This window comes from Lissotriton helveticus, chromosome 6 (assembly GCF_964261635.1).
Source record: "Lissotriton helveticus chromosome 6, aLisHel1.1, whole genome shotgun sequence".
NCBI classification, from domain to species: domain Eukaryota; kingdom Metazoa; phylum Chordata; class Amphibia; order Caudata; family Salamandridae; genus Lissotriton; species Lissotriton helveticus.
The window spans coordinates 776454013-776476870 of record NC_136067.1 but is presented as its reverse complement, the minus strand read 5'-3'; the positions used below and the strand labels follow the sequence as shown (position 1 = coordinate 776476870).

Genomic DNA, 22858 nt, shown 5'->3' with positions numbered 1-22858 from the left:
AAAGAACCATGATGGATTCATCCCAGATCTGTGACTGGGGGTGAGTGTCTGAAAAGTTTCAGCGCTCCGTCCATCATCTCCTTGTGTTTGCATTGATTGACCAAGCCCATATAAGGTGTAGGAATGTACCCTTTGTGTTATTTCAGCGCCAGCAGGTGGTCAAAGGAGCTATGTCCATATGCTGCAGCCTGGAGAGCTGACAGTATAAATGGAGCAAGTACTTAATTTGTAAAAGTCTGAGTCTAACTGAAATCACCTGTAGTCTTGAGTCTATTTTGCTTTGGTCTAGCCATCCCTGATCAAGAACACCCAGATCATTCCCCACTCCCCTCATTTCCCCCTGAGACTATGAAATGGGTCAGGGAAGTTAACAGTTAATAACCTGTAGACTTCTGTTAGCCCCTTATGCCCAATCTGCTCCATAGTGATTTTTGCATGCAGGGAGTGGAGGTAAGGCACTGCATCCAACTTAGCTGTGTGATTATCTAGGGCTGCAAATACTTTGAAGGGCAAAGTTGGATGTTAATTGTGTAAATGATTTGTTGTGGTCAGTTGCCCAAACGTTTCCAATACAGGGGATACCAATAAGATCCCAGGCATGGAATCGCTGTAGTGTGGCCACCTGATTGAGGAGCGTGCCCTGCCATTGGTGGTACTAGGCAGACACCCTGCCATGCCAAACTATATGATAATTGCTGCTTTCCAGCAGTCTGTTAGAATTCTAGTAATCATAGTTTGTACATGTGTGACCTGGACTCCATATGAAAGAAAGCACAGGTCTCATTGTTTTACTATAAGTATCTCCATGTGTATAGCTGTACCCCACCCCTCCATCACTGAAGAGCCAGTCATTCAGTGGAATAAGTCGGGAGACCCAGTAGTAGAATTGGAGGTTAGAGATCTCCACCCCACCGTCAAACATTGTCTCTGTGCATTTGACACTTGATACATGCAGGGTCCCTTCTTGCCCATTGAAATCCATATTAGTAAGTGGTGCAGTAGTGTTTGAAATAATTGTTTAAGTGAGTAAGGGTAATTTTGGATTGTGTATGGGATGAGAGGGAAGGCAACGATCTTAAAGACTACGCCTCAACCCATGGTAGTGAGTGGGAGCTTAGCCCTGTTCCTGAGAGCCTGCTCTGCAGTAAGGCAATGCTAATGCTCCAGTTTAGTCCTGAGGTCAGTCGTGACCGTCATGCTAATGTATTTGAAGTATGAGGGCGCCAGTTTTAATTTAGAAATATAGGCATTTTGTGGAGGGTGTCCGACCAGTGGTATGTATGTCAATTTCTCCAGTTTACCTGGAGACCTGCCACATCTCCAGAGTTTACAGTATGTGGAACATTCTTGGAACCATGATTTTGGGGCGCTGTATGAAGAGGAGGCAGTTAACTGCATATGAAGAGATTCCACTTTAAGGATCCTGAGGCCATTGGAATCCCCATTAACCAGGATCTTGCCTAATCAACTCTGCAAATGGGCCAACGACCAGGGCAAAAAGGAGTGGGGACAGTGGGCACTTTTAGCACATGGTATTGCTTATTTGAAAGGGGCCTCAAACATCCCCATTTGCACAATTTCGAGCCCATTGGGAGGAGTGAAGGGCCCTCACAAATCCAAGGAAGCATTGAACGTGCATGGTGTCCCTATGAGGTTTATCTTTTAAAGCAAATTGGTCATGCATTGTTTGGCATAAAGGATAGCTCCCATTTGTTCTTATTTAGCAGACCATTCACATTCCAATAGATTGTTCTATACCAAGCCATAACTATACTGTGTGTTGTTGGCATGTATCATGGAGGGTCCAGCTGTAAAATTTGTATCATATGCCAAAAGACTGCACAGGTTGTGCAGCCATGTAGTAAAGGATGCAGTCGCGTGTGTGCGATAGTTGGGGTGGAGGGCATCCATGTTGGCTTGTGAGGGGTAAGATCGTTTCAGATTGTGTAGATGCCTCTGATAGCCCTAACTCTGTTTGGAATATGTACTAGCATACAGATTTGCAACCAAAACGACTACCAATAACATACAAGGCTAGCTCAGAAATCCAAACTGCCCTCACTCCATACTTGTGCCCCTGAAGCATCTCTCACCTTTGAAAAGAATCAGTAACCTGTTAACAAAAATGAAACCTAAACCGATCTGTCAATGAGAGCAAGAATAATCAAAGAGGGGGTCCAGGTTAGATTACCCAGTATCAATCCCCACGGTCACTGGTAAGGTAATTGGTCCGTGATTTTAGTATTTAACACCAGGCCTGTGATCCATATTCCACCACAAAGAGGAGTACAAAGGCAAATGTGCTTGTATAGTCAGCAAGATAGGTGGTAGATTCCGTCTAGAATCTCTTTCTCTGGCCCAATTTGGGCGAAAAGTGTCTGGATTGAACCACCTCCAGGAGGGGTTTTTACCTGGGAGTCGCCTGCTGCATCATTGGGCATGGAGGGCCCGATTCGCAAAAGTAATCTGAGACAAAATCCTAACTTTACGACTTTCGGTATTCACAAAGGGCATATAAGAGTAGTAAAGTTAGGAATCCTAACTTTACGACTCTTAAATGCCCTTTGTGAATACCAAAAGTCGTAAAGTTAGGATTTTGTCTCCGATTACTTTTATGAATCAGGCCCCATGTCTTTTGATGAGCCTCCGCCTTGTTTAAGCGCTTATGGGATCTCTGCTGTTGGACCTGGGAAGGCCGTGAAGTTCCAAAGGCAGCAGGTGGTTGGGCAGGTTGCTGTAAGTGGCCACATATAACTTTTCTTTCCTCAACTGAGTCTCAGGCCTCTTGGGGGAATTGAAGAACAAAGATTTACCATTAAGGTGAACATGCAGCCTGGCCGGGAACCTCAAGGCATGGGACAGCATAATTGCTTTCATCTTCCGTCTCACTTAGGCAAAGGAACAGTGCTCTTGCTGCACATGTACAGTCCCGGAAGAGCTTTATCTTAGGGCAGTGGGTACTGTGCTTTATGAAAACAATATGTGCTCTAAGGACTCAGTCGCCCTAGCTGAGGAAATAGGCTATGATGGGTCGCCAGGTTTTGGCCCTCTGTCCCCTCTGGGAAGCTCATCAGTCTGATGTTGTTGTGTCTTGCCCTCTCTTTGGCATTCTCCACCCTTTCCTCGAGGTGCTTAGCCATGGCCAACAGCTGGGTCAAGATTCCTTGCATGGCACACATTTGATTCTCGACTTCTGATAGTTATGCCTCCACCTCATAGGCTCCTTTAGCTGTATTGTGGAGGTCTTGGCACAGAAGAGGCATGTCAATTTGGATTTCATCCTTCATACCCTCCAGGTGCTTTCCTGGTATCCTGAATCATTTGTAATATTGTGTCCATCAGTTGTGAGTTTGCCCCACCCCATCCTTTACGGCGCCTTGCTTATTGGCCCATTTTTGTCTGATGGCCTGGCTACTCATTCACCATTACACCGGATCCCCCTTTCCAAGCTGGTCACTCTTGGGAAATAACATTGCATACCGTCACTGTTTATGCCATGATTTATAATGTGGGTGAAAAAGAAAAGGAAGCTCAAGGAGGTAAGGGGGTTTGGACTGAGTCCTGAGCACACACCGGTGCAACCTTAATCATCCCAAGACACAAGGTGGTGGGGGTTCTTTAGGGATGGTCTCTGGAGGAAAATTGAGCTTGGTGTGAAGGAAGGGGGAAGTGTTCCCCCATTCAGGGGTCGTGTCAGTTTCACTAGTCTGATTAGGCTGAATGGATTCCACCACCCCTCTTCTGGGTGAGAAGTGGACAAGTGGGCCTCTCCACCGGGATGTCTCTCCCCTGAGAGTCTGCACCTTGAGGGTGCCACTATATGGGTGTTAATCACAGGCTGAGGTGAACTGAATCTTAACATTCTAAAGGTTGCTGAACCCACGTGCCCAGCAAGGTGGCATAAGTCCTGGAGATTCTGGTTCTGCCTTTCGTTGGGCTGTGCTGTAGAGTTGCCCTGGCCGGAGTTGCCTTTATTGTTGTTCCAATGATAGTTCAATGTTGGTCCTACAAGCCATCAGGGCATGGCCACGGACCACACGACTCACCAGGCGGCTCACAGCCATGCTGCATCCAACCCAGAGAGGCATCATAAAGGCCCGGACTCCAGGCGCAGAAGTGCTGGCGGAGAGGTCCATCTTGAGCCCCAAAACACTCTTCGGTGGAGGCAGAGCACCGCTCCTATGGCAGTTGGACATCAAGCTCTGAGTCCAATAGGATGTGGCACAAACCTTTCGGCACCTTCAGTTGGTGCACCCCAGACTATTGATGCTGGGTCAGTACCCAAAAAACCCTACCCAAAGGGACCGATCAGCATTGCTATTCCATGCCACCCCAGGCTAGCAAAGCTGGGTTAGTACACAAAAAAACCCTAGTCAAGGGGACCAAACTCTTCCAGGCTGCATCTGCCCTGAGGCTCTGACGAGCCATACTCTCACCCAAAAACGATATCACCTCAGTCCGGAAACCACAGCCGCAACTGGCTCTGAGACTGGTGCTGAAGAACCCCTCACCATGTCAGACACTACGGAAAAGGGTCCAATTTCGGAAGGTTGTCTGGAGTCCTCAATAAAAAGGAAGCTTTTTATCCACAAGGACACAGACACAATCTTGGAAAACATATGGCTCCAGGGCATATCTGCATCCCAAAAAACGGTGCCAGCTGGCCTTCAGAGAGGAACTACCTGGTCAAACCTTCCAAGCCCCAAAGGTTCCGAGATTTGGCTACCAGGCCTATGCCTTTCCCATCTTTATTGTTCAAACCTCTTTCACTACCACTCCCACACTTTCTCCTACATTTGAGCCCCATCAACACTGACTCAGGACTAGAAAACCCTTACTACCCGCATGGCTCCTATCATGAGCATTTTAGTCCCTGGGACGGGGATGATCACTGGCAGGACTATGTGGTAGACCTAGAAAGCCACCCATAATCTAGAGCCTTACCAGGTATTAGTACAAAGGGCTGCAAAACACCACGAGGTAAAGCTCCACACAGGAGATGAGACAGCTTTATGATCGAAACACTCTCAAAAACTGAGGGTAAAATACACTACCTCCATATGTTCAAGGGCATGCTCAAATGCTCTGCTGATAATTTCAATGGGCTGGTGAAATCCAGGGTGGTTGCTCCAAGTGCAGAAAAGAAGTATAAGCCTGCTTCAGAGGATCCATCTTGTATACATGGACAGATTGTGCCTGATTCCTTAGTGGTGCCCACTGCATGTAAAAGGGATTCTGCATAGGCCACTGGTGATGCCCCTCCACCTTTGAAAGAGGCTAAGCAAATTGAGTCTGTAGGGAAGCCCGTGGCACCTGAAGTAGCTGAGCATGGGCCCATCGCCAGTTCGGTGGGCCTCCTCTCCTGCTATGACTGGTACCACTAGGTAGGAAATGGAGGCGTTGTAAAACGCCTGCCAGAGATTCATCATAAAAGATGACAGGAGCTGGTTACTGAGGGGATAACCTTTAGCAGTGCTACCATTCGAAGTACCATTAATGCAATTGACACAGCTGCAAGGGGTGTTAACACTAGCATCCTCCTCTGCAGTCCTGCCTGTCTTAGGGTGTCAGGGATTAGGCATGAGGTGCGCAGCACGTCGTAATCGTCCCTTTTGATGGCAAGCGTCTACTCTTAAATGTCAAAAAGGCCACCAACAATGCCAAATATATGGGCACCCTACAGTCCCCTAGTCTCAAGTCAACTTTTCATAAGCAACAAACCAGGGGAGGAGTCAAGCCAGGGGCTTTAGAATAGAGACTCCCATACAAACGAAACCTACAGTCCTTTTAGGACCCCCAGCAGAATAAACATTTCCATGGGGAGGGCTATAGGGATATGGACAAGGCAAAGGCACAGGTGGATCTGCAGGTGGAATCTTCACTGTAGAGCAGTGACTCCTCCTTCCTTCATTCTAATTACATTACACCTTTTTGGGTAAGATAGAAGCATTTCCTCGCTCAGCGGGAAAGTATCACCTCAGACCAGTGTGTGCTCTGTTGTGCTTGAAGGGTAATCCTTTGAACTCTACACAACCCCTCCCAACCTCCCACCCCACTGTCACATACTAATTTCAGACTATCTTCACATTGTAGATGAATAGGTACAGAGGCTCCTAACAAAAGGTGCAGTAGGACCAGTGCCCAGACACTAGCGTGGGGGGCAGGGGTGTACTCCCTCCTTTTTTGATTGGCAAAAACTATTGCTTACTCTGGCTGCTCCTTGGCCTCTTATAATTGAACAGGGTAATCCTCTCCTCTACACTTTCACTTGGTCCTCTTATAGGATGTCATCCTACTACTACACCAAGGCGATTTCATGTTAGCTCTGCATCTAAGACACATTTTAAAATCCAGAGCATCACCAGTGCTTTTGGTCCATGGTAAGTGGATGGTACTAGCAGTTCAAGGTCCTGCCATTTGGAGTCATTACAGCTTCATGTGTCTTCACAAAGTGCCTAGTGATAGTAGCAGTACCTATGTAGATAACCATACATGTGTTTCCTTACTTAGATATTTGGCTGATCCAAGAGCAGCAGCAAACGGCCATGCCTAGCACACACTCAAACTGCAGTGTCTCCACTTCACAGGGTAAGCTCTAGCATCAATAGTAACAAGCATTTGCAATGCAATAGGTCTCGCATTCACAAGAGTTTGTGCTATTGGCATTGTAAATATCAAAGCCTTTTATTCATATATTTTAAAAATCTGCAAGCGGTGCCTAAACATGCACCTTGTGCATATTTGTGCAGTTGTTGCTTACGGAAAGCAACACTGACAGTAAATACGCCTTTTTTAATGCCAGTCTTTCTTTTCATATGCAGGGACTATGAGTGCGTGTTTACCCACCGCTTGCAGCTTTTCCGAACACATAAATAACAGGCATTGTCATTACAATGCCAATAGCTCAAATTCTCGCAAATGCAAGACCTATTCCATTGCAAATGCTTGTTTAGAACCCAGAAAGTGCTGGTCACTGTTTTCCAACAAAACATTTATTTTTAAATGAATACTGAGTTATAGCACAGCGTCACAGGAGAGCAATTACAGTACATTACCCCACTGTGTAAATACACATGCACACGTAATACTTGTTTATATTTAACCCCTTGGCTGCGGGCCCGATTCCCCCGCTGTGCTGGGGGGAGGGGGGCGCGCACAGCGCCCTGGTGCCCATGACGAGCTGAGCTCGTCATGAGCCACGTTTCTCGTGTGCTCATGACGAGCTGAGCCCGTCATGACCACGCCCATTTCTTAGAACGCCCAGCACAGCAGGGGAATTAGCCCCGCACCTGAGCGTTCTAACGGCTCGTCATGAGCATACGAGAACCGTGGCTCATGATGAGCTGAGCTCGTCATGAGCGTCGGAGGGGTTAAAGAAAGCTCTGGAGGGGTAACGTTGCACCTGCTACCATGTGTATGCAACATAGCTCCCAAAGTTTCAGATTGCTACGTGTGACATTTTTATAATTTCAGTGTAATTATGAGTAACGTTCAACGACTATAAAGTGACAATTCCCTGTTTCTGCAAGCAAATACATGGCTGCAATTACAATTTTTCAAAATGTTTCCAAAGCTCCATTGCAAAGACCAAATGAAATGTTTGAGATAGAACCATAGCCGCAGAAGAAGAAAATGTAGTACAAGCAAGCATTCCCTTTCAATCTGTTTTTAGTAGAATACAATAAGCCGTGTTAAAAAAAAAAGTAAAGGTAAAGAAATCATTGAGCATGCTATTACATTTGTGTTAACCTAATACAGCTAAGCCCATGTTGCTGATAACAAATAAACACAGGGCACAGCGTGACTCACCTGCCTGCTGCCAATTCACAAGTGCCTGGGGGTCTCCGAGCTGAGCGCTTCAACCAAGCTTTGTTTACATATCTTCAGCTGCCACGTTTCTTGGGCCTTCGGGCTGGAGAGTCAGAGGCAGGTCTCCTCTCCTAGGGACGTCTCGCTCTGGTTGGCAGCAGTCTCAAAGGCTTGGAAACCCACTGCCTGTTGTTTTCCGGCAGGATGTTGGAAAATTAAAAAGCATGCTGCCTGATATCAGTCATGCGTGCTGAATACCCTTTTACTGGCTGGCAGCATGCAGAGAGTTCAGAACCAATGTGACGCGGCGTGGACAACAGGATACCAGGCCCACGCGCTCTCTGCCTGCTGTGGGCGCCGAAACACGAAAAATTATGTTTTAATTGATTTGCCAATAATCCAACACCTGGTCTTCCTGCTAACTGGTGCCACAAAAACATCCTGCACGGCACCCTTAGTACCTTGTCTAATTAGGTGTGGGCACCAAGGGGAAGAGTAATACTACTGCTGCCTGCCAAATACGGTATCCAAGTGAAGCTGGGCCCGCCTCTCTGTGTTGTCAGTTTCACGCTGAATGCACATGGCACAGAGAGTCTGGGCTGACATCCTCACGGTGCCGATATCATAAACAAAGTATCAGGCTCTGACAGCCTGCCACAGTGATCTGTACAGCAGTGCAGGCTCTAGCCTCTGCCCAACACTGTGCAGCCCCCAGCCCTCCCTACCTGCCCTGACACTGATGGGGTCTCACAAGGAGTCTCTGACTGCCCTGCTGCAGTTTTTCGTGGTGCCTAATAAAGCAGAAAGGTCCGACTGTAAACCAGAGCAAAAAGGCGGGAAGCTTGTAACAGTCGGAATGTATTCACATCTGCCGAATTCACAGCACGAAAAACAAGGCTCGGCGCTGACAGCTGTTTAGGTACAGATTAAGTACTTCCGACAACTGAAGAGTGAGCGCTGGACAGAGATGTCCATACACATGACAACAACGATCCTGGCGACGTCATACGCACAGAACAGAGTCTGAGAGCGTCGAACGTGAACTATACCAGGACGCCTCCCTCTCCTATCGCATTGGATCACTGCGCGTGCGCACGCCCTGTGCTTTAAAGGGACAGCACGACGGATGAGCTGCGCTCGCTAAACAGGCTTCTAAAAAAGCAACGAGCATGCGCATCCTGAAAACGGAAGTTCGGGAGCGTCACGCCTGTCTTGGGGCGGGACTTCCGTTTTCCTCAAAGCCCGCGCCCACGGAGTTGATGCCCCGCGGTGGCTGCAGAAGTCAGGACGGAGTGGCGGCGATGCGGTGAGTAAGCTCTAGGTGTAAGGGGGGTGGCGTGTGTATGCGTGCGTGTCTGTGTGTGTGCAGGGGGTTGGGAGGCGGCAGCGTCTGTGTGTGCGTGCAGAGGGGTGGGGGCTGGCTGTGTCTGTGTGTGTGCAGGGGCTGGGAGTTCGTCTGCGCAAGCGCGGCTCAGACGCGCGCTCCCGCGGTCAAAACTGAGACTGCAAAAGCGCGCGTCTGAGTCGTGTCCACTCTCCTGAATACGGGCCACATTAGGTCTGTAGCAGACTCTCAATGCTCACGCATTGAGAGTAGTCTGCTCGACCTAAAAAGTTGCATCATCAACCGCAAGACATGTATTCCTGACTCAACTCAGTTCAAAATGCAGTAACAGGCTAAACATATAAGAAAAAACCCATAAAGGACCTCTGAACTGACCTATACTGTTTTTGGATGAATAAATCTATAATATATAGTGGATGCTGCACATATACAGAATTTCAAACAATCATATTATTTCTCATTGTGTTTATTTTTCTTTTTTCAACATATAGATTTTCATTTCAAGATTATTTTCCAAGAGGAGAATGAAATTCCATGACATACAAAATTGCATAGATAAACAGGCTTATTTTGTACAAAAGTTTGAACAAACAGCTCAAAAAACATACCCCCAGACAAGATTAAATAGTGTACATTTCACCAAGAAAACAACAGTCATTCCTAACTTTCTCACCATCACAAATACTCATACATACTCACTCACATACTGTGTAAAAATGCTAAAAAGACAGACAAAGAACAATACATCTGAGATACAAGAAAAACTGGTAGTATTTTTGTCAACTATTTGATGATTTAGTAGTGTGTAAGTTCTAATTTGCTTTTAGTCCTGATTTCTTATAATCTTCTTTGATAGAGTTCTCAGATGTATGTGGCCTACGTACGTTTCTGAGAAACACAGATTATTTACATCACCTTCTTCAGGGCCGATATAAACATACATATATACATGTTATTTCACTGGCAGTAATGCAACTGAGGCGCACCTCATTCAACAGTATACTCAGATTAGGTCATACATTAAGGGATTGACAAAGTATGGATCATCGGCATTAGTACATTTAGTGATGGTGCCTCTCGGCGTATACGGTGACACTGATAGAGAGGACGTTCATACATGCGGCATATCAGAGCCCATCACCCACGCCTTCAAAAACGGAAATAAGCAAATATAGATTTTTAGGAATATACACGCTCACTACTTGAAAAACGAGTTCCAGGCCGTAATCTCAGTCTACCAAAGAAAGAAAGGAAAACTAAGGTGGTTGATATTAAACATTAGAGTGACCTAAGGGTTAACCATCTGAGAAGATTATAACTTACTTGAGAACCTATACTTGAGTTAAGGATACTTTATGATGGCCCCGTGATGCTTTTTGAAACAAAACGGCTACATTACTATGGTTCCGTGTAACGGAGGTTACTAAGACATGGAATATGGGCTGGACATATGAATCAAAGTAAAGAGGAGCTACAAAGTATATGGACAAAGTTATTCGCCAAACGGGCTTATCAAATCTCTGTTATTCGAAAGAAGATTACGGACATAGACGTCAATAAACTTGCACTAAAAATATTCAGAAGCCTTGAGGAAGTCACACGACGTGTCGAAACACGTGTCGGCTGTTGTTGCTTGAGGATCAAGAAGAGGAGGACCTATATATTTCATTTGTCCTGTATATTTTGTTCATCACCCTCTCTTGGCCAGTTTTTCACCAATGAAATTTGTATCATTCTGTGGCTGTTTTGTATATTATTTTCTGATGGTGTTTCTAATGTGTGTTAATTAAACCTATTCATTTATATGAACCAAAATTGTTATTTGTGGCTGAATGCTCAGGAACTGTGAGCAAATTTAGTCCTTTACGGTAAAAATATAAGCAATTAAATTGTCACATTTGAGTGCCGGGATATTGGATTATTCATACATATATACATATAAGAACTAGGGGATCTTCTCATTAAGGTGTAGGTATCTCTGAAAGTAGGCGAAGTCTCGTTGACTCTTCATGTGAGGGCAACAGCTATGTAAGAGGTATTTGTCCTCATGTGAGAATGTGGTTTTTGGTCTTTAAAAGATGTTACATTTCAGAAACCTCTCAATTCAATTTATGTCCTCTAGAATAGGTATGTGGATATAGGTATTTGGTAGGTGTCAGATTTCAGAAACCTCTCAATTCAATTTGTTGTCCTCTAGGATGAGTAGGATATTTTTTTCCAAAAGAAACGCTCCCTGTTGGAGTTTGTCCACCTTCTGAAGCACTATAGACCTTACAAAGGTTGTGCCTGGTCCTCCAAAGTACTGGGGGTCTGAGTCAACATCTCGACGACTACCATATTCCAATTAACTGAGTGATAGCATTCTGACAGTTGCTGCCTTTTCCAGACACATGGACCCATCACTGTTCAAACTGTAATGAAACCTTTGGGAATGACTTAATGCACAGTAAGTGTACCACATGCCAGGTTACACTTACGCCTCTTACAGGAGCACCTCTCATGGAAGAGGGCACAAGCGAAAGGGTACGGGGAAGGTCTACATTTGGCAAAGACCAGAGTGCAGCACTTTATGCTTAGGTAGGACAACAATGACCTGTTGCTTGGCAACCCTTTCTCAACCCCCTTTTGCAGGTGATCGTCACCACCAATGTGTCTCTTGTGGGGTGGAGAGCTCATCTCCTTGATGACTGTCCAAGGCACCTAGATCCCTCAGTATTCCGGCACCCACATAAACTACCTGAAGCTTCTGGACCTCAGTCTAGCCCTCAACATTTCTCACACTTAAGCAGGGGAAAACACTAGTAATAAAGACAGACAACATTAAAGCCATGTTTTACATCCAGAAGCAGGGGGTATCAAGTCCCCCCTCCACACTCTCTGAACTAACTCAACAAATTCGACATTGGGCAACCCGTAACAACATCCATCTGCTGGAGCATTTGCCACGAGTGGTGAATGACTATGTGGACTTTTTCAGCAGGACCCATCAACAAGTCCACAATTTGTCAAAGGTACTTTCAGAAATGGTGGACCCTGCACAGTAAACCTGTTCTCCACAAAAATACAAAGCTTTGCCTGCAGATACCTGCATCCAGTCCATAGATAATGAACAATGGATGAAATGGGCAGGGATAATTGTTTCCGCTTTTCTGGCATTTCCCCGCAACCTGTACTTGGTGACAAAGTGGAGGCTGGTGTCCATGACCCTCTTGTTAGAGACTCCAAACTGGGCAGCACAGCTCTGGAGACGGTAGTCCCCGCAGAAGCTGGTATTGAGGCCAGACCTTCTACCTCCGCTTCAGAGCCAGCTCAGACATCCAGATCTCAAATAGTGGAACCTTGTGATCTGGCAGCTCAGTTCTTAGAGTTTGGCTACCTCAATCTTGCACAGGAATGCCTGTATATGCTATGGGATGTGCGAAAGCCCACTATGTGTGACTGTTATGCTGCTAAGTGGGAAAGATTCATGTTGTACTGCATCTCTAAACATTTAGACGTACTAAATTTCTGTGCTGCAGTTTACTTACCCTCCTACACATTTACAAGCAGGCCTGGTCTACACTTCCAAACTCTTACACTTAACTGCAGTTACAACTTCCCTTCAGAACACACAACATTAATCTCTCTAAGGTCCCAGTAATTAAGGCCTTCATGGAGAATGTAAAGAGGGTCATACCTCAACAGACAGCCCATGTGGAACTTGAATGTCATCTTTGCACAACATATGGGCTCTCCTTTTGAGCCCATACACTCATGTGATTTGGTGCTTTTGTCTTGGAAGGTGGCTTTCCTAGTTTGTCACCTCCAATCAGTGTGCTCCAAGCTCTTAAAGTACAGGAACCATTAGTCCAGGTTCATAAAGATAGGGTTGTTCTTCGCACCAACCCTAAATTCCTGCCTAGGATTCTCACCTTTTCAAATGAACCAAACCATTAAGCACCCTGTGTTCTTCCCTCAACCAGAGTCTGTAGTGGAAATAGCCTTTCACACTGTGGATGTTAAGAGGGCGCTATTGTATTTCATTGATAGAGCTAGGGCTGTTAAAATCTATCAACTTTTTTTGTAGCCTTTGGTAATGCCCACAGGGGTTGTGGCATTTTGAAAGTTGGCGTGGTCAAGTAGGTAGTTAAATGCGTCAAAACCTGTTATGCTAAGGCTAAGCTCAACTTTCTCATGTCTCCCAGAGTCCATACATGAGTGACATTAGCCTTTTGGTTAACATCCCTCTTATAGACTTCTGCAAGGCTGCTACTTGGTCAATGTCACATATGCTTACCGCACATTACTATGTTGGATGTTCTACCACGTTAAAAGGCTTTAGTTGGTTAAGCTGTATTAAGAACACTTTTTCAGACATCAGCATCATTTGCTCATTAGCCTCCACTTTAGAAAGGGAGTGCTTTTATGGTCCATGCGGAGCATGTGTATCTACAGCCACACTGGCTATGAACACAAAATGTTACCTCTAACCATCTGTTTTGTAGCATGTAGTGCTGTATATTCACTTGTCATCCTCAGTGATGATCACAGATTTTTTGTGTCCTTATTTATTGACTTTAATATGCACAGCACACTCTGTTTTTGACACTGCACTGCATTATTCACTTCTCACATGTTGTTCAGAAAATACTCTGAGGTGAACAGGTCTTGTGACTCAGACTTAGGAGAGAAAAAAGTTGCCATCGTATGGGCCTAACAATTGATGGCAGGATTATGCAGGGAATGTGAGTCTACAGCACTGCAAGCTACTAAGAGATGGTTACTGGGTAGGTAACATTATCTATGTATGTACTTACAGTTAAAGGGTTGTTCTGGTTAATGAAAAAAATGAAAACCCCTTGAAAGTCACTGGTTGCAGTTCAGTACAGAAACCATAACTTGAAATCCATCCTTAAACTTTTTTAAAATGTGAAAATGCAGATGTTTGAAGAGTTTGGCTGTGTGAGTGACTACATCAAGTTGTATCCCAAGATGTATGCTATGTAGGTTCCCTGATCAGTGCATTGTTTTCTATTAGGTGGAATTCGACAACTCTCAACACGATTATTACAATGTCCTTCCTAACAAGACCCTCACAAAAGCATATACAGAAAATGGAAGAACACTTGGCATGGAATTTACAACAGATGACGTTGTTTTAAATGCTGTGTCTGGTAAGTCTACTTTATCTTATAGCATTACTACAGTATATACGTAAGTTTGATGAGTAAATAAATCCTTTTTCGCTTCACAGGTTAATAGAAGAGACCAAATATGACACCCACTGTATTCTAGTTATCGACTACTTGTTTCACAATTACATATTTTTTTAGCATGTACGAATCAGTGTTTCATATGTCGCAGTGTGGGTTTGAGCCTGTATTTTCAATAGTTCTGGGAATTGCATCCCTCTTTATCAAACCTCTTTGCCTTCTCAGCATTTAGCGGGCTTATGGCATTGTTGCAATAATTCAGAGAATACATTCACGGTGGCAGAGTGTACATCGGCTGACTCCCTAAACCTAAAGACTTCTTTCCCAAGTTCAGATAACTTCAGTCGTTTAAATTTCTTCTGTTGCTTCTGAAGGATTCTTGAGAAAATCAGTCAGTAAAAATGCAGAACAGTTCATTTTCCCACCCCAGCTGCATCTTGCTCTCCACAATTTGTATGTCTTCCTCACCAGGAGAGGCTATTGAAAAATGTGCCAAACATGAACAAATAGCATAGGAACTTGATCAAATGCGCCAGTCCTTCTGTGCTCAATCGATGCCACTGCAACATCTTTTTACAGTGTTGAGTGTCAAAGTCTACATTATGGTATCTTCATTGATATCCAAGATCCCTGAATATCTCTCCGTATATGCTGGACCCAGCTACATATTACACAGATAAAAATGGAAATATGGGAAACTGGGCCAATTTACCTCACAGACAGTGCCCTGAGTTTCATAGGGTGCTGCCCATACCCAACATGCAGTACGGGCAGTAATTTTTGCAGTATATTAGCAAAATACATGCTCTCTGTGCTCTGCCCTCATTTGCCATTTTTCAAACAGATATTTTGTTGAAAACCTTTATTGGGCACTACTCAACATCTGCAGGCACCTTTTAGTATGTAGACCAGTATTGTGATTGAAAAAAAGGCTTGATTTAGAATTTGACTGTTGGTATTCTGTCCTTCAGCGTAGTGAAGAACCGAGTTATTTAAGACCCAGCGGCGCCAGGGGAAACGCCTTAGTCTCCGGGTCCACCTGTCTTAGAGTACAGAGACACGGGGTACTCCTTGGTGACGTTAAAGATCAATTTTATTAGCTGCAGCTCGTAACAGAGATCCTAGAAGTACAACACGGTGTATGTTCTCAGGAGACTACTCCCCTACAAAAACCAGTCATCCCTTTTTATACCAAATATTATGCTTCAGGCAAATATTCCTAATTTACAGTTGACCACTCACATGTCTTCACAAAAAGAAAAGGCAGTATCATGATGACAAGCCCATTTTCAGTTTGTCCAGCCCATAATCAATTATTGGTCAAACCCAACATTCTTCATCAGACAGGTCGATCGAACCCACCATAAAAACGGGCACATCCCCATCGTAAACGGATCATAAAGAAAGGAGCAGAGACAGGTGTGAGCAAGATAAGGCATAGTTATGCGCAATAAAAGGTTTGATGGTGTTTTGTGTCTCGATCAGTAATCTTGATCAGCTACCGGGAAAGGGACTGGTTTAACAAGTTTGGCTTCAGGCAAGAGGGTCGCTCGCTCAGGTCATTCAGAAGACAGCTAAAGTGTACGTGTGTTTGGAGACTCGTTCGGCCACTGTCACCGGCCTATGTGAGGGCAACCACAAAATGGCTGCCGTACGCAAGATGGAACCCGAGGGTTCAGAACGGACTCCCTGATTTCATGGTGATCTCGTCACTCGAATAGGACGAAAATACTCATACATCTTGCACTCGCCATATTCGGTCTGCTGATACCAAAATCGTCATGATACGACGACTTTTATAACAAGGTTCAGAATTTCAGTACCTCAGTAGCGGAGGACATTTACCTCCGCCATGCTGATGGACTTCTGTCCGTCAGATTTTAAAAGTTTGGTGTAAGCATACCTTTAGTTTTGACAGCAATCCATCAAAGTTTTCAAACGTTTTGTTTCCCGGAAACAAACTCTGAAAGCAAGAGTTTGTTTTAGAAAAACAAAACAAATGGCCCCCACATCATGAGAGGTTCTTCCCAGAGTGTGGGGCTCATTATTGTTTATTTTATTCCTGTCCCTCTACCCGAGGTTGTTCCTGGCAAATGATGGACAGGACAAAAGACATCACACTGTCCACTCTAAATAGGGCAGGTGGTGTAATGTCCTTCATCTAACGATCCCTACTCTGTAGCCAACAGGGCTTCATCGGCTGAAAACATAGTTGTCCCGTTTCTAAATAGAGGCGGGTGGACAAACTCTCAATCAGGCTGACCGTTCCTTCCTTTCACTTCCGGCTGGGCATGTGAAGGCTAACATGCCTTCACTGTTCACATAATATCATTCTTCTACCAGAGGTGAACTCTATTTTCATGTTCAAAACTTTTGACATTGCGAACTACACCAATGAAGAGCAGGAGACTATTGCCATGGGACAAATGTGGTTGCATTGCTGAGAAAACTATTAAACCTTGCCCCAAATTGACTTTTTTCCCCACCACTGTGGACTGCACAGTCTCTGAATTCTACATGGACATAGTTTATCAGCAAAGCACAAGACTAGGATGTACCCGAGAGACACCTAGGGGCCCATTACGATGTGATCCGCCCGACATTCATGTCCGCCCGCCACCCATTTCCTCCCTGCCATATTACTATGGCGAGGGGACCGCGGCGGACGGAAACACCGTCTGCCGCTTTTCCGCCCCGGTCGCCTTGCGGCCAGGGCGGGAAAAGGTTTATATGGTGGAGGTGTCTATCGGACACCGCCAGCCATATTAGGATAGGCTTACAACAATGCCTTTCCGTGGCGGAAGGCATGCAGTCTTCACTTCGGGGGGCCCCCTGCGGGCCCCCTAAGTGAAGGCGAGGTGGGGGGTGCACATGGGGGGTGCCTGTGGTACCCCCCAGCATTTGCATACACAATGCGGCAGGCACCGTGCGGTGCCTGCTGCTTTGTGAATGCAAATGCAGAGAGCACCGCCCACCACAATGCTAAAAATGCAGGATGTGCCCGCCACTGTGGCGGGCGCATCCTAATACCCCCCACGGGACCCCCGCCCTTATTACTGGCGGTCCCAAAGACTGATAGGATGGCGGGTGGACTAAGTCTGCCCGCCATCCTAATGGATCCCTTAGTGTGTACCTTAACCTACAGTCTAAGATGACATTATCCATTTCCTTCCAGGATATTTGGGGACTGATGGTCCATTTCAGCTCATCTTAGTTCATGGGCACAGCAGCTTTTAACAAGTGCTCCTAGAGGTGAGGGTTGTTGCCTGCCTCTTACCAGTAAAACCTCTGCGTCGTACAAAGTGCACTGTGAGTTGCTGTGTAAAATGGTAGTTCCACTCAAAGTTATCTGTGTCAATAAGATGTAATGGTACGTGTGTACATTATCTTTTGGCCTACCCAGAAACTCAGTATCTCATTGTCTCATGTATATACATCTGTTTTCCTGCCTGTAAGTTTCTGCCTGATCCACTAACCAAGCTCTTACTCCTCATTTGTTTTGTACTGAATGGCGCCTACCAACTCATAAATCTTTGCTGAGAGAATTTTGTTTCAGTTGAGCCTAATACCCGTTACCTAGGCCCGACTCAAGCATCAATGCAACTAGATGCAGAGGGCTTATCAGTAAGCATTCCAGTAGTGCAATAATGGTCAGACTATCTTGTCCGCTACCCACCAGATCCCTACTCCGATTTCAGGACAACCTACATCTACCTATTTTCAGCCCTGGAGAGACTTTTTTATCTGGACCTTATAAGGTCATTGGCTGAGGTTGGTTGTCTTGATTCTGGAACCATTTGAACAGTGTCCCATACTGTTTTTATTCCAGAGGTATCATCATTTTTTTTTTCACAACAGTTTTATTGATTGAAGTAGGCAAAGCAATAAATGTGGCACTCCACAGTCAGGAGAAACCACCAGACATTTTGATACAATTTACATCACAGGGCCAGAGTCCAATCAAGAGTTATAGTCGAACATGAAAAACGGGAACTCCCCCCCCCCACCCCTACCCCCCCGAACTCCCACCACCCAAACTCCCCGTTACCTCCCCATTATCCCTCCCTAACCCTGTGCACGTGTGTAGAAGGAGCATCAGCGCTTGGTCATGGTGAGGTTGATATGACGCATTTCACAGGCCCATGTGAATGTGTGTGCCTAGGGATCTTCCTCAGGTTCCGCCGGGGGATCTAGTGGCAGCTCCCTATAGTCAGCCCACCTCTTCCATATCTTGAAGTGCTTGCGGGGGCATCCCCGTGCCTCGAATATTGGTCGTTCTAGACCCATACAAAAGTCTAACCCGGCCCTCCATGCACACAGGGGGGGGGCCTCTCGTCCTTCCAAGCGCGGGGTAGATCCCTCTTGGCCAATACTAGTCCTAATAGCAACAAGTGGCGTTTATATATGTTCCCAATCACCCCTTCAAGGATGTGAAGAAGCCCCAGGCGATGAGTGCGTGGAAGGTCCCAACCCAGTACCTCAGACAGGCAGTTCCATACACCCCTCCAGAAACCAACTATTCTAGGACACGACCATACCGTATGGAGCAGCGTACCCACCGCCGCCCCACATCGCAGACATGCCGATGACTCAATCAATCCTGCCTTCCACAGCCGCTCACGGGTATAATAAGCCCTATGGAGAATTTTGAATTGGATTAGTCTGAGCCGTATTGCGATGGCAGTCCCCCGCGGGGACTCCAGGGCCTCCCTCCAATCATCCTCGTCCATGGGGCCAACGTCAGCCTCCCAGGCCGTCCGCAGGGGAAGAAGGGTGGAGGAGCAGTGAGTGACCATCGTTTGGTATATACGGGACACCTTTTTATCCCTGAGGTCGCCCATGAAGACCTTCGCCTCAATTGGGCTAAATTCAGGAAGTGAGTCTAGATTGGCAAAGCTGGGTGTCAGTGCATGTCTAAATTGCAGATAGCGAAAAAACTGGGTCTGGGGCATATGGAACTCTGCACTGAGCTCCTGGAACGATTTGAGCGTAGTTCCGGACATCACGTGTCCCAGCAACGAGATCCCGATTGCGTCCCAGCCGTCAAATCCTGACAGCGAGGCAAGTTCGGGGAGACGTCCATTGTGCCACAGCGGTGTTTCAGCAGTTAGTCTGCCCCACCAGCCCATGCGACGTAACGCCTGTCGCCACACAGCGAAGACAGTTTTCGTAGCACTAGGCAATGTCCGCCGCAGCCGGGCTGAGTAGAGGAGCGTGTGGAGCGTATTGTCGCCCATTAATGCGCGCTCTAGGGCGTAAGCCGGATCACTACTGTCGCTATACCACCAGTCATTTAGGATGAGCAGGTGGGAAGCTTGATAATAGGACAGAAGGTCCGAGGTGGCAAATCCCCCACAATATGTAGATAAGAAGCATGTACGCAGTGCCACCCTGGCCGCCCCCCCAGCCCACAGGAAGCGTCCCAGGACAGAGTTGACCTGCTGAAACCACCGGGGTGTGATGGGGTGGGGATAATTCTGCAGCTGATATAGGAGGCGCGGAAGCGCCACCATCTTGAAAATCGCGGACCTACCAAAAATAGTGAGGGGCATCCGAGACCACGTTTTCACATCTGCTTGAACCCGCTCCCACACAGGCATTATGTTGCGTTCCCAGGCAAAGTTCACCGATTCCGACAGGAACACCCCCAGATATTTCAAACCGCCGGCAACTACCTGCAGTCCCGATGTCCAGGGGTCCGTTACAGCTCCACCCCCAAGGACCCATAGGGTGGATTTGCGCAGGTTCAGGTAGAGGCCCGAGACCTCCCCAAAGACCCGCATTATTTCCAACATCCGCGGCCCCGAGCGTCGCAGGTCAGTAAGAAAGAAAAGGACATTGTCCGCGTACAACGCGATTCTATCAGAGAGGTCCCCAGTCCACACAAAGCCACGCATCTGTGCATCTATGCGCACCCAAGCGGCCAAAGGCTCCATGGCAAGGGCGAACAAGTAAGGGGATAGAGGACACCCCTGCCGGGTCCCCCGTCCAATGCTAAACGTCTCTGACACCGCCCCCGCGACTCGTACCGCAGCCGTGATGTCAATATAGAGTAGCCTGACATATGACAGAAATATCGGGCCTAGATTGAGACGGGGCAGAAGCCCAAAAAGGTATGTCCAGCTCACCGAATCGAAGGCCTTCTTGATATCAGCTAGCAACAAAGCCGCCTGTTCACCCGTAGCCCCCATGGCATCCACCGCGACCTGTGCGCACCGGATATTATGGCGCGTTGCCCTGCGAGGCATGAAGCCAGCTTGGTCCGGGTGGACCAGATCTGTTATGTAAGGGAGCAACCGATTCGCCAGGGCCTTTGCCAGTATTTTGGCCTCTACATTAAGTAAGGAGATGGTGCGATAGGAATAATGTCTATCCGGGGGTCTACCTGGTTTCTGAAAGACCACTACTTCGGCATGGCGCCAATCTGGGGGCAGCGTGCCCCGTGCCCGCGCCGTCTCAAGTGCACGACGATAGTGGGAGCCTAGTTGTACATGGAACTTCTTATAAAACTCACATGGGTAGCCGCTCGGCCCGGGGGCTTTACCTACATTGAGCTGTCCCAGGGCCTCCCCCAGTTCCTCCGCCGTGAGGGGAGCATCAAGGGTCTTCCTGGTCTCATCCGATACCGCTTTAGGTGGCAAATCATCTATGAATTTAGCCACCTCGTCTGCAGATAAACGGTCACACGGGGCATATTGTGTCGTGAAGTAGCTAGCAAAGCTCGCCGCTAATTCGTTCGGGTCAGTAATAACCACCCCGTCATCAGCAGTAAGAACTGGCAGCGTAACGGGTTGAAGGCTGCGTTGACAAAGTCTATGGAGTAGTGTGCATGATTTATCTCCCCACTGGTAAATTCTACTCCGCGTGGCCAGCCACGCCTGTTTGGCCTCATCCATTAAGATCGACGCATATGATTGCTGCGCCTGGAGAAGCAACCGTATCACAACTTCCTCTCCTCCTCCCCGACTCTGCTGCTCTAAGGTTTCCACCAGCGCGGCCGCCGCCGTGATTGTCTCCCGACGCCCCCGACGGGCCGCAGTACACCACGCGATGTCCACCCCCCGTATAGTGGGCTTCAAGGCCTCCCACACCACCTCTGCGTCGACGTCATCTATCAGGTTTTCTCGCCAATAGTGGTCTATTGCCTCCCGAAGATGTCGGACATATCCTGGCTGCTGGAGATGCCACGCGGACATCCTCCACCTGAAGGGCTGACGGTGTCTAAGGAATTCCACCCTGACCGATACCGGGGAGTGATCGGACAGTCCCCTCGGTAAGATCTCTGCCGCTTTTACTCTGCATAGGCATACTCTGGGCACAAACACATAATCTAATCGTGAGAAGGATCCATGCACAGCAGATACAAACGTGTACTCGCGCTCTGTAGGGTGCATATGTCGCCACGTATCCACACAGCCCATTCCTTCACTCACAGCATGCAGCCTAGTTGGGGGGGGGGAGTCCAAGCATCTCCCGGCGCCTCTGACGGTCCATACATACATCCATCACCTCATTCCAATCCCCCCCAACCACCGCCAGGGACTCCGGGATGTCCTCCCACACTGTGAACAGCCTCTCAGCTAGGGCCCACTGCAGAGGGGGGGGGGGGCATATACACTCCCAAAGACTACAGGCTCTGTGCCCACCATTCCCTTGACAAAGAGATAGCGACCCTGTGGGTCCACCCACTGCTTCTCATGGACGTAGGCCACCCTGCGATGAATTAAAATAGCAACCCCTCTGGACCCCCTGGAAAATCCGGCGTGGAAAACCTGATGATAACCAAACCTCTGCAGACTGAGCACCTTTGATCCCATCATATGAGTTTCTTGGAGCAAGAGCACATCAGCGACCTCTCTCTTCCCCCAGCGCAAGACCGCCCCACGTTTAACCTTGTCCAACATCCCCCTAACATTCCATGTAATTACTCGCAGGGACTCCTCAGGGAGTCTATGTATCGCATTAGCCATAATCAAGTGTGACCCGCCAAGGAGGCCCTCTGCGCCAACACCACCCATTGCGCACCAACGTCAGCATCTTTGTAAATAACAAGTGCATTTCCCCCCCTCTACCCCAGGACCCAAACACAACAAGAAAGGCAACATCCGCTTTCTCCCACACCCCCCAATCCCCCCCTCCTCAACCTTCCCCATCCCCGCAACTCGCACCCCACACCCCCCCCTATACCTCATGGAACTATGAAGTACCTGTCGCGGCATGGGCAGATCATCATTTTTAACATGCAGATGGAACCTAAATCTATATCCCAGTTCCCAAGTGTCACCTAGTGAGCCTGTAGGTACTGCAGGTACCCCTGGGTACATTGGTGCCCTTTCCACCTAAAGATCTTGGCTATGACTGTCAAGTTTCGAGGTACTGGCCCATGAAGGTTAATACTCCCAGGGCATGTACCTAGCTTTTATTTTTTTATTTTTTTAGCTTTGTTACACCACAGCATACATAGCAAACAATGCACAGTCTGTCCACCCTTCACAATCTGTTCTTGCTCTGC

The 22858-nt window shown here is 47.2% G+C and overlaps 1 protein-coding gene across 2 annotated transcripts in view; it reads left to right on the top strand.

Moving 5' to 3' along the window:
* PM20D2 (peptidase M20 domain containing 2) overlaps positions 1 to 22858 on the top strand; it is a 234338-nt gene that overhangs the window by 76436 nt on the left and 135044 nt on the right. For both annotated transcript variants that reach the window (XM_078648282.1, XM_078648281.1), the window contains exon 5: positions 14172 to 14307. In XM_078648282.1, coding sequence (XP_078504408.1) covers positions 14172 to 14307 — 136 coding nt within the window. The remainder of the gene's footprint in view (positions 1 to 14171; positions 14308 to 22858) is intronic.